The 12,400-nt window shown below is 36.0% G+C and overlaps 1 protein-coding gene across 8 annotated transcripts in view; it reads right to left on the bottom strand.

Annotated features, from left to right (window-relative positions):
• The window catches only part of TMTC2 (transmembrane O-mannosyltransferase targeting cadherins 2), a 674,893-nt gene that overhangs the window by 467,282 nt on the left and 195,211 nt on the right, over positions 1-12,400 (bottom strand). For all 8 annotated transcript variants that reach the window (XR_004620732.1, XR_004620733.1, XR_004620731.1 and 5 more), the window contains exon 3: positions 9,314-10,142. Coding sequence is in view for 5 of the 8 variants with exons in the window: in XM_019800450.2 (XP_019656009.1) it covers positions 9,314-10,142 (829 nt within the window). In the remaining 3 variants the exon portion in view is untranslated. The remainder of the gene's footprint in view (positions 1-9,313; positions 10,143-12,400) is intronic.

Raw genomic sequence — 12,400 nt, 5'->3', positions numbered from 1 at the left:
TTGGAAAAGACTCAGATTATTCAAAATTGGAGTTAAATAGAAAAATGAGGTAATGTATACCAGTTTTGCAAACCACCAAAGCTTATTTGTAAGACTCAGAGTAAGCCAAGTGATCAAGTAAAAACAGATAATATATCAAAATATCACAGACCTTCTGGTCTTTGCTGGTAGTCTCATGATAAATAATTTGAGAAATTTATTCCCTTTTCCCCAAGAGAAAAAAGAAAAAAAAATCATTTATCACACGTATTTATTATAGAAACTCCCAGTTGCAATATGCAGAGCCCCAAACATTGTAAAACTGTGAGTTTCCTCTCCCACCCAGGAGAACTGCACTCACAGAAAAAAGTACCCTGACATCTCAGTAATCAGTTTTTGTCAAAATCTGACTCTCAGCTGTGGTACTGAGTATCTCATCCAGTTCCCTCTTTCTAAATCTAAAATCCCTAGAAAGTTTTCCTAATTAAAAATGTATGTATACACTCCTTCCAAAAAAGATATTCATGTTGATATTTTAATATAATATCCCACGGTGTTTTACATAAAAGAATTGAATTATGCTCTTTAAGATGACTGAATGAACGTTCAGAGTGACAGCTAGTATTATTGGGAATTAGAATCCTAAATGCAAGACATAATAAAGCCTCTAATATAGCTCTGCCCTCCAGAAGGTTTTTTTTTTTAATTTCTCTCTACTATTTAATCAAATCGGATTATGGTTTCTTACTTGGAAAACAATATTATCATTTTTTAAATCAAAACTTTTAATATGTTTTATCCTGATTTAATTTTTAGTAAGCACATAATATGGATATTCCTGCTAGATCCCCCTGGCTGGTAATATACATATTTTAAAATCACAAACAAATTGAATACTAATATGCAAAGCTAAAAAGATGAGATTTCTAATTTAATACTGTATGGAAAAATAAGGCTTGCACTTTGTTTTAACCATCTTCCCAAATGAGTGATATATAAGCCTTTTTAATTTTAATTTTTTTTACTATTTATTTTTATATTATGTTAGTCACCATACAGTACATCCCTAGTTTTCGATGTAAAGTTCCATGAATCATTACTTGTATAAACACTGTTCTACAGCCAACCCATTTTAAAAAATTATTATATGAATTGAAACATCTCAGATTTTTCCATAATCCCTTGAGACTTAACTGAAATTTTCTTTTAAACCCATGACCACCAATAACAGGTGTATAGGTATATACATAATAAGGGTAAAACTAAAAAACATGTTCTGTTTGTCTTCTTGAAATCTGCTCTGTGACATTATTTGTAACTTCATATTAAAAACAGGAGACAGGGGCGCCTGGGTGGCACAGCGGTTAAGCGTCTGCCTTCGGCTCAGGGCGTGATCCCAGCGTTATGGGATCGAGCCCCACATCAGGCTCTTCCACTATGAGCCTGCTTCTTCCTCTCCCACTCCCCCTGCTTGTGTTCCCTCTCTCGCTGGCTGCCTCTATCTCTGTCAAATAAACAAAATCTTTTTAAAAAGATAAATAAAAACAGGAGACAAACATTTTTACCCTTCTGCGTTTTATAAGGGTCAAGTGCCTATAATTTCATTTTGTGTAAGACAGTGCTGTAATATACTCTTTAGCTTACAATAGCAGCTTGGTTCTCTTTTGTTAAAAACAGAATTTAAAATTTCAAAAATATTAGGTATGTCTTAAATAACTCTATTCTCAAAAACAGCTTCTAATATAGTTAACTATTTTTAAAAAAATTTTTATGTATTCATTTGAGAGAAAGAGAGTGAGAGAACAAGCAGAAGGGAGGGTCAGAGGGAAAGGGAGAAGGAGACTCCCTGCTGAGCAGGGAGCCTGATGTGGGATTCAATCTCAGGACCCCAGAATCATGACCAGATGCTTAACCGACTGAGCCACCCAGGCGCCTCAGCCATTTCTTAATAGATGCCAATTTGAAGGTGTTTCTAAGCCTTCCCTTTCTGTTACTATCATGGAGTGCTATGTCCAGACCTTCCCTCCATGTACAGAACATAAAGAAGTGTCAGATCAAAAAATAAAAATATTTATTAATGGAATGTATTAGTTGGTAGGAAAGTAAGGGAAACCCCTGGGTCTAGAAATAGCTTGAAAGCAGAAATCCAGAAGAGTAAACAAGCTCTTCAGATGGCATTCACTCTGCATATGTGACACAATGATGAACAAGGCCTTGGGCTTTAATCAGCTGTAAGCAGGAGTTCGGATTGCAGAAACCGCAGAAACCCAAGCCCCCTGAACAGAAACAGCCTGTAAAGATGAATGAGAAGCAATCAAACAAACAAACACACTCCCCCACCCCACCACCAAACAATTCAGAGAAGGAGAAGGTAAATGTATTGTCTGTCAAAAATATCTGGACAAACAGAAAAAAGAATAAAAAATTCCCTGCAATTTCCTACACATAAATCCACCTTCACAAAGTTCGGGGCAAAACTACATCTCTTGCTCAAAGTGTCTCAAATATGTTTAAAACTACAGTTGCAATAAAGATTTCAAAAGAGATACAGTGAGAACATCATGTATAGCTTTGTGCAAATAAATCTGAAACTGGTTAAACTGAACACAATCCAAGGAAAAAAAAATTTACTGAAACTGATCCAAAAGTAAATCTTAATGTTTCCAAAATCATGAAAGAAATTAAATCAACAGAAAAAATTAAGCTCAGCCAGGTTTGCAGGTAAATTCTACCAATTATAGAATAAAAGGGTAACTCTCATTTTATATAAAATCCTTCAGGAAACACAACAGAGGTATACTCCCAAACTGCATCTGAAAGGTTAATTGATTTTGAAACCAGAAAATGATACCACAAGATCAGAACTGCCAATCTCACTCAGGAACATGGGTGAAAGACAAATTTAGAAAAATATAAAAATTATAATACATTATAAGTAATTCCTGGGTTTACTCCAGGAATGCAAAGTAGGTTTATTAGGAAATCTATTAATATAAACCATCAAATTAACAGACTGAGTGGGGGAAAATCTGTATCATTATCAATATTAATTCCTAAAACAAATCTTGAACTAGAAACAAGAAGAAAACTCTACAGATAAAAGCATCTACAGAAAAACCTGTAAAATGCACATAATTTATGATGAAATATTAAAAACATTCTTTTTTAAACAAGAATGAGAAAAAAAATTGCTGTTAACACTTCTGTTTAACATTGTAGTGGAGGTTCTAGCATAAAATAAAAATATTTAAAAGAAACAAAACTGAAATAAGGAAAGGTATGGGGTAAAGTCTTCAAAGATACACTGGTATAATTTTTTCCTAAGCTGCAAAATGTCTATTTGTTTCAGTAGTACTGTTTAAATGGTACAAATATGATGCGTATATACATTCCTCATGATATACTATATACATATAATAAAAGAAAAGCAGAAAAATGTTAAGCATTTTAAGAATCAAACATAAAAACTAATAAGGAGGGGCGCCTGGGTAGCGCAGTCCTTAAGCGTCTGCCTTCGGCTCAGGGCGTGATCCCGGCGTTATGGGATCGAGCCCCACATCAGGTTCCCCCGCCTGGAACCCTGCTTCTTCCTCTCCCACTCCCCCTGCTTGTGTTCCCTCTCTCGCTGGCTGTCTCTGTCAAATAAATAAATAAAATCTTAAAAAAAAAAAAAACTAATATGGAAATCAAAATAATTTAATTTCGTAACGTGTTTTAATCATATGCTAGTTTGAATTCCTTTCAAACAGAACCACTGGTAAATATATTCAATCTAAGGCAATGCTAATTTTAGGTCTGAAGGTTTTCAAAAGCCCAAAAAGATTCTACAAGTTTTGTTATGGATAATTTTAAAGAGAGGGTAAGCAGTGAGTCACCTGCTTCATGCTGTGGTCCAGTATTTTTTTCCCCAAACAACTGTACTTGCAGTCATTAGAGCTGGAACAAAAAGAATATATGCCACTCCATTCTTAGAGTCAAAGAAACCTGATGCTTTTGAACTTCGGGACTATTTCATCCCAACTGAAAAGGAACCATAGTTGATTTCTTCAAAACGCAAATGTTTAAAAGGGGCCCTCATTTAACAGTTTAATATATTTATTTTTTTAAAACACTTGAGTCTAGTTGAGCCAATGAGGCATTTTTATTTTATTCTCATCAGCCCCCTTACTTTATATTTTATTTTTCTAATCAGAAGAGAAGAGAGGAACTGAGATGAAGCAATACAGAATTTCTCTCTACCCCATGGAAGGCTGATTCAACTCTGTAGGATTTTTCTCCCCATCAGCCTCTAATGGTGCTTTTAGCTAGCTCTCTCCTTCCACATCTCTCTGTTAAAGAAAATCTGTATTTTACAGCTTTTTAACTCAGGCCAGCCAGTCTTAGTAAAACGCTACACTGGTTGCCCTTCCAGACTTTACTGCTAAATTCTACTTTTTATAAAAATTTGAACCTCTTTTGGAAATTTGTCATCTTACTTTAGAAGTAACATAATAAATTATCTAAGAAATACAATAAATCTTACTATACAATTTCAACGCTAGCTGCTTAAATGTTAACAGTTCACCACTGTTGAAGACACTCAACTAGAGGTAAACAAAAACTCAGACCATAAAATCTACAACAAATTAGTCAAGTTTCACATGACTGGAAGGTTTGTATTTCACTTAAATTATGAGTTGTTTCCTACATAAAATGCTACTCCCTTAACATACTTGTTTCTTGAAATCTGAAACTATGTGAGGCTGAAATACAACTATCAGTTTTACACAACTCCAGGAAGAAAGAAAAACTGTCAAACCTTGCATGGCTGCAACAACTACTTTCTCAGCTTTTTTATATCAAAGTGGGCCACATTTGTCATTTGCAGGAGGGAATGAACACAGAACGCATGGGTAATCACTTAGGGTTTCAAATAAGTGCATCATTAAATATACACCTTTTATATCACTTCACATATTTATATTAGAAACAGGCATTAAAATAAACTTTAGCTGTTTAATAAGTTTTCCTTGGATTAACCCTGTTTAATTAAAAATCACACTGGTATGTTCTTTAAAACAAAATGATAGTCAATAAACCAACTACTCTAAAGAAATGATTTGATTTTTAATCTATAACTTTAAAAACTTTAAATAACTTTCAGCATATCAGATATGCCACCTATAACTATCATTCTTTTTTATGTTTATGTGCTCACTGATCTGTTTATAATAACTTTGCTCATCTGTGCTTATGACCTTAATTAATAAGAAAATTGGCAAGTAGTTGGTTTTAGGGAAGATGGTGATGAGTTTGAGATACTGGCAAATCATTCAGGTGGAAAAGTTCCACATAGAAGGTCACGGGGAAAATAACTTAGAAATTCAATGACATGTTTATTGACACCCCCCCCCATTATATACCAGGAAGTGTTCTAGAATCCATACAGAAAGGAAAATAAAGGCAATCTTTGGACAGCATCTTGAAGAATGAATCAATTTAGGAAGGAGGCAAAACCTGTAGAAGAGAGAGCTGTGGAAAATGAGACAAAGATAATGAAAATTGTGAGGTGCTTTGAAAGTCAGAGTAACAGAGATCAATGGAGCTCAATTCTACAGAGAGCCAAAGATGTGGGGATTTAGAGAAAGCCAGAGGCCAAGAAGGTTGATCATACATTTAACCACTTTTAAGGAATTAAAAAATGCTTTTTTTTTTCAAGCAGATACTAATCAATATGGTTTTCAAAATATGTTGTTTTAAACACACACACAAACACTTTCAAATATTATGTGGCTTGCTCATTTAAGCACTCATCAGAGAAAATTTCCTTTCCTAAGCACAAAAATGCAGTGTCATTGTGAAATCAGCAAACTACAGTAATCAACTATGTCTAGTATTTTCCTGACATTATCAACCATATAATGAGACAGGGCTTGTGGTTTACATAGTCCAAATCAGCTATCATTTCTCCACTACCCAGATTTAAACCATAAATTAGCAGCACAGTTACTATGACAGGCTTTACCCATCATCATTTGCATTCAATCAGTTAATGACTGGCAGCTGTCTACAGGACCCATTACCAAAGGCAGCAGCTTTAATGTATAATGCTTCATGAGGCTTAAAATCATATTCTGGTAAAGCACATGGTACACTGAAGTACTCCAAAATTTGCAAAGTCTTTCAAAGGAGGGGAAAAAAAAACCGAACTCAATGAATAACTGTAATCTCAGACAACCTTACAAAGAATTGGCTTTAAAGGGTTTCTAATCTTTTGCTAGACTCAAATAACATAGCAGACGAAGAAAAATTTACCTTAAGAAAGATTACTACCAGTCTCATAATTGCTAAGGAAGTAACTGTAGCCAGAATTATTATTAACATATTATGAATAGAAAAATAAGGAACCTAGATGTTAAGAATTTTGCCTCGTATCGAATTGGAATATGCACAGAAGGGTCATGGGATCCAAAACTACCCCCATTTTCAATTCTATCCCTCTTATTATAAAGTATTTCTCAGTTCCTGGTATATTAACAGTGTAGTATTTCACACTTTCACCTTCTTCAATGCATATTCATCTTATCTCTAAACTGATTTATAAACTCTATACGAAGACTATGACTTTAACATTATTATTCAATGTATTCATTACTGCATGCCTTCTCTTCTCTAACAGGCAAGAAAACAGAAGCAGGGAGGCCAACTAAGAGGCTTTTAGTAATAAACCCAAGAAAGATGATTGTGGCATGGGCCATAGCGGTAGTACTGGAGGTGGTAAAAAGTGGTCAAGTTCTGGATGTATTTTTGAAGACAGAGTCAAGAGGCTTTGCTGATGAAACGGATGTTGGGTGTTAAAGAAAAAGAGGAGGTTGGATGATTCCAAAGCAGTGTTCAGAGCTGCTGGGAAAATGGAGTTGCAATCAATTGAGATGGTAAAGGCTGTAAGTAGAGCAGGGGGGTGCAGGTGGTGGTGGTGATGGGGTTGTAGGGGTGGGGCAGGCTTCAGGAATTTAATTTTTGATGTTTCAAAGGACTTAACAGTACTAGGCAGTCATATATTCATTTAACTAATAATACTTGGAGTACCTAAATACTATAGCACTTCTGAAGTATCTCAGGAAGGAGACACAAAAATATATTGGAAACCAAGGAAATGCTTAATAAAAGTTTTACTGAGTGAATGGATAATGGAAGAAGCAAACATTTTAGCTGTAACAGCAAAATAACTGGATCAAAATCAGAATAATAACTGTCAAAAGTATCATAGCCAAATATATCTAGAAACATATCTGGACAATATCTAGGAGTTTACAAAATTCTTTTTATCTCTGTGGGGACAGAGACTGCCACTTATACTCTAGCATCTGAATATATGCCCTCCCCTTCTTCGAGAGGAATAAAATTTGGCTGGGTACTTGGCTCCTCAGAATTAAGATAACATTTCCCAGCCTTCCTTGCCGCTAGGTGTGGCCAACAGTCTGTGAGCAAACATGGTGTGTGCAATTTCCGTGATACGCTCTTGAAGAGAATGGGTACACCCACTGTTTGCTCTTTCTCTCTTTTCCTGTGAGCTGAAGTGCTGATGTGATAATAAGCCATCTCAGACCATATGGACAGGGTGACACTACCAAGATGGCAAGGGAACAAAAGACAAGGAGCCCGGATCCTGAAAACCCATGGCGCCATCTTATCAGCTCTGGGCTACACATACTTAGATTGTTACATGAAAGAATAAAGCTTCTATCGTATTTATGCCACCATTATCTTGACTCTTTGTTACAGTAGTAGCTTAACCTGAGACTTCACCAATAAATTTAATAAATCCTCAGAACCACCTTGTGATGAAATTAACATGCTGGGTTTTTTTTCTTTAAATTCCTTACAATGTATCTGTTTTAAATAGCAGGAAAATAAACTGGCAACAGAGCCTTCCCTGTACATACTTTCATCTACCAGTGAAGAAAAACCAGCTCAAAAGCATTCTGTGAGAACTGACTGAAACATTTTTTACAAGATTTGGGTTCATGCAATCACTAAACTGTGCAGCACTCACTACCTACAAAAGCCACGTGGTAAAGATTTTTTCCAGAAGAACTGAGGAATTCTATGCTATTCACTAGCTCAATTTTAATGTTTCTACTGCCATTAAAATCCCTGCATTCTATTAAGCATTACAAGTACCAACAATCACTTCCTTAGCTTAAAGAAATGAGTAGCTGTTCGCTGAACTCTTGACTTAAATGGTAACTGGATAAGGATACCAGAGTTGCTTCTAGGGTATCCAAATCTTTGGGCATATATCCCGATATCCATCAACAGGACACTCCATACATTTGGAACAGTTTTACACTTTCAGTATTTGAGTACCAGTACACAGCTGTGTTGGAAAAAGTAGAAAAAGCCCAGTTCAAATGCTATGCAGGCAACCAAAATGTAAAAGATAAATAACTAAAAAAAGGAAAAGGAAAGGCTTATGAAGAACAGGGCTAGCTGGCACTATTTACTATGATATATTTCTGCACTTAAAAGGTGCACTTGTTTTCATTTAATTGCTCTCTGGCTTCTACCATCATTTTACTGCCTAAACCAGAGAAATCATTAGAACAGCTTTTGCCTATTCATTTCTGCTTTAAGGGAGACTTTCTATTCTGGCTATAGATTCTGCGATTTGCTAAAAGAGTTTTCTAAATCAAAAACAATAATGAAATACATGATCAATCTTACTATACAGTGAGGTTTATTTCCCTACGTGACTGAAGAACTCTTAAATAAGAATGTGCGAACGGCTTGGCAACATCCAGATTACAGCACCTCTGCAAAGCTAAGGGTGACTCACACTTGTGTGCGCACACACTGACACCTAGAGACATGATTCCAAGATTCAGAGGTAGCGTCACCTCCAAATCTTTTAAAGATGTCGATGTAAGTCTTACGGTATTTCCTCAGGCAATGCTTGGAAAAGAGCAAAGCTAAAATATCCTCAAGTGAGACAGCCTGACTTTTATTACATGATGAAAGAGATGATGTCTGTATCAGTATTTAACACACAGAAACCAACAAGCATTTGTCTAAATTCTTATGACAGTCAATACTTTTCCACAACCATTCGAATTCCTCTGGACAAATGTAGTCCAGAACATCAGAACATACTTCCCTATTCCAAATATGGAATTCTCTAAATTGGTTGTACCGCTCAGCTCAGCTCTTAAAAAAAATGAAATGAAAGAAAGACACAGGAACTGCAGAAAAAGACCTCTTCCTCCTGAATACTGAGTTTTAAGGCAAGAAAGCAAGGATATAAAAAGGCACAATGAGCAAACTGTCCAGAAAAAAGTATAAAATAAAGTATTACCTTTAGCTGGGTTTACTTTTATCCCTGACCTATATAGCATTTCCTCATTCTGCCAGTCTCCATTCCTGATCGCAGTCTTGAGTCCATAGAAAACAATTAATGTAGCTGTGGCATAAAAAATCAAGCTCTTGAGAAACCGCTTTTGGACTTTGACATAAAGGGCTCTGGCACCCACTGTAATGAGGAGGCAGAAGCCCATACTAGGAATATACAATACTCGCTCTGCAATTACAAAGCCGACATAGAAAAACAGGTTCGTGGCAGGAACAAAGGGTATTATTAACAAAGATAAAGAAAGAACAACAATGTTCTCCGTAGAAGGAAGTTGTGTTCTCTGTGATGCATTATTTTTAATGCCATTTTCTACTTTGGATGCAAAGCTGGGCTTAATCTCTGAGTTCCGGTACTCCACATCTGAATGGCAGCTATGTCCATTTGCATTCTGCTTGCCATTTGTTACAAATTTCCCATTGCATTCTCTTTCCACGCTTGGGCTCTTCAAGCCATAGTAGGCAAGGAGGAGAAGTCCAATATAGAAGGCCACAGTGTGTAGGTTTCTCCAATCACAAATTGTTTTGAGCAGAGGCACGGCATCCATCGACCAATCAAAACTGAGTGTATCTGGGCATAGCAACAGCCAGAGGTTCTTGGTTGGCAAGTAGAAGAAAGTGAGCGTCCGAGTCAACAGGCTATCCGAATCAGCAGCTGGGTTGTCAGAGTTGGAAAAGCTTGGTGGTTTGTTTCCCATCCAGTATAAACGGGCACCCAAAAGGGAAGTCCCCCAGAAAGTTAACAAACTAATGCTGAGGAAAAGAGACAAGTTCTTCCTCTGAAACCAAAAGAGAAGGGAAAAAATTAAGATCACCAACAATACAGCGTGGTAACACTTCACTTAACACTGAGAGATGAAAAGACATTTTGAAGTGGACAGTTAAAACCACATAGGTCTTAAATATATGACTTTATTTCTATCTCCTTTTAAACGTGCTTAGGGAAAATTTACCTGAAAAAAAAAAATTGACTGTGGAAGCCTACTTTGTATGTAACTTTTGATGAGCATTTTTTCTTCTTGTTCTATAAATACCAAGAACAAAAGCTTCAATTCCTTGACCTCTTTAAAATAGGTTGAATGTATTTCCAACTTGGAATTGGTGTCAGGTTAAACAGACCATAGTATAAAAGTACTCAGCACTCTGCACAGGATAGAATAGACATCTAATAACTATCTTCTTTCACTTTATAGTTTAGGTTCTAGGGAAAACAAAGAGCAGGCATGCCCCAAAATATAGAGTATGACAGGATTCTGCTTGGCTCAAAGGAGTAACAGCATTTAGCTATGTCTATGCCCATCCTCATTTCACTGTCTTGAATTTTCTTGCAGAATTTATCAACCAGGCTTTCACCTGCTACCCCATGCTGTCACTGACATCAGTGACATCAAACATTTAAAAACACTCCTCATGAATCCCAAATTCTCCACACTGATGACAACTTTTTAAAAATAAAATGACTTTGATAATGTGCTTATTTATTTTAAGAGAGAGACAGAAAATTATGAGAGGAAGGCCAAAGGGCATTCCTGTTAATGAGAATTTTCTGGCAAACTCTTTCAACCTAAGAATTTAGTGACCTCAAACAATCTAAGTCCCAAAAAGGCAAGCGGGAGGGGGAGGGATGGATACCATATCCCAACTTTAATGATTCCTTGGTAATGTGATCTCTTACTGCACACATAGATATTGTATAGCATTATACATTAGTAACACTCAAAATGGTGCTTGGAACTTTAAAGATATGCCAAATATTTAGTGAAAAAAAACACAAAAGGCAAAAGCACAAATACATAATTGCAACTACATCTAATAAAAAACTAATATACAGCAAAGGAAATCATCAACACAATGAAAAGGCAATCTACTGAATTATATTTGCAAATCATGTTTGATAAGGAGCTAATATCCAAAATACATTAAAAAAAACTCACACAACTCAAAAGAAAAAAAAATACTCTGATTAAAAGTGGACATAGGATCTGAATAGACATTTTTCCAGGGAAGACACAGACACAGGTACATGAAAAGGTGCTTAACATCACTGATCATCAGGGACATGTAAACCCAAACCACAATGAGATACTAGCTCACACCTGTTAGAACAGCTAGAATCAAAAAGACAAGAAATAACAAGTGTTGGCGGGGATGTGGAGAAAAGAGAACCCTTGTGCATTGTTGGTAGGAATGTAAACTGGTGCAGCAACTATGGAAAACAGTGCAGAGTTGCCTCAAAAATTAAAAGTAGAACTACCATATGCTCTATCAATTCCACTTCTGGTATTTATCTGAGAGAAACAAAATCACTATCTCAAAAAAATATCTGTACCCCTACATTTATTGCAGCATTATTTATTTATAATAGCCAAGGCATGGTAACAACCTAGGTGTCCATCGACAGATGAAGAATAAAGAAAGTGTGCTATAGACATTTGATGGAGTATGATTTGCCCACACACAAAAAAAGAAGGAAATCTTGCAATGTGCAACAACATGGATGGACCTTGAGGGCATTATGCTAAGTGAAATAAGTCAGCTGGAGAAAGACAAACACTGTATGATCTCCCTTGTAGGTGGAATCTCAAAAAACAAAAACCCTGAACTCCTAAATAAAGAAAACAGATGGGTGGTTGCCAGAGACAGAACGGGAGAGCTATCAAAATGGGTGAAGCAGTGAAGCTGGTCAAAGGCACCTCTAGTTAGAAGACAAGTTCTAAGGATGTCATAGACATCGTGGTGACTATAGTTAACAATACTGTACTGGATATTTGAAAGTTGCTAAGACATCAGATCTTAAAAGCTGTTAACACAAGGAAAAAAAAAAACAAAATTTTTGTGTGTTGATGGGTGTCAACTACACCTCCTGTGGTGATCATCTGCCATATAGACATACACCAAATCAGTATGTTGTGCACCTACAACTAATAAAATGCTACATGTCAATCATTTCTCCATTTTAAAAAGTCCAAAAGAGCAATATATCTTGAATATATCTTGAGCATGTATGACTTCTATTAAAACAATCTCTAAGTGTATA

This window comes from Ailuropoda melanoleuca, chromosome 15, assembly GCF_002007445.2.
Source record: "Ailuropoda melanoleuca isolate Jingjing chromosome 15, ASM200744v2, whole genome shotgun sequence".
NCBI classification, from domain to species: Eukaryota; Metazoa; Chordata; class Mammalia; order Carnivora; family Ursidae; genus Ailuropoda; species Ailuropoda melanoleuca.
The sequence above is the reverse complement of the archived record's forward strand: the minus strand, read 5'-3'. Positions and strand labels throughout refer to the sequence as shown.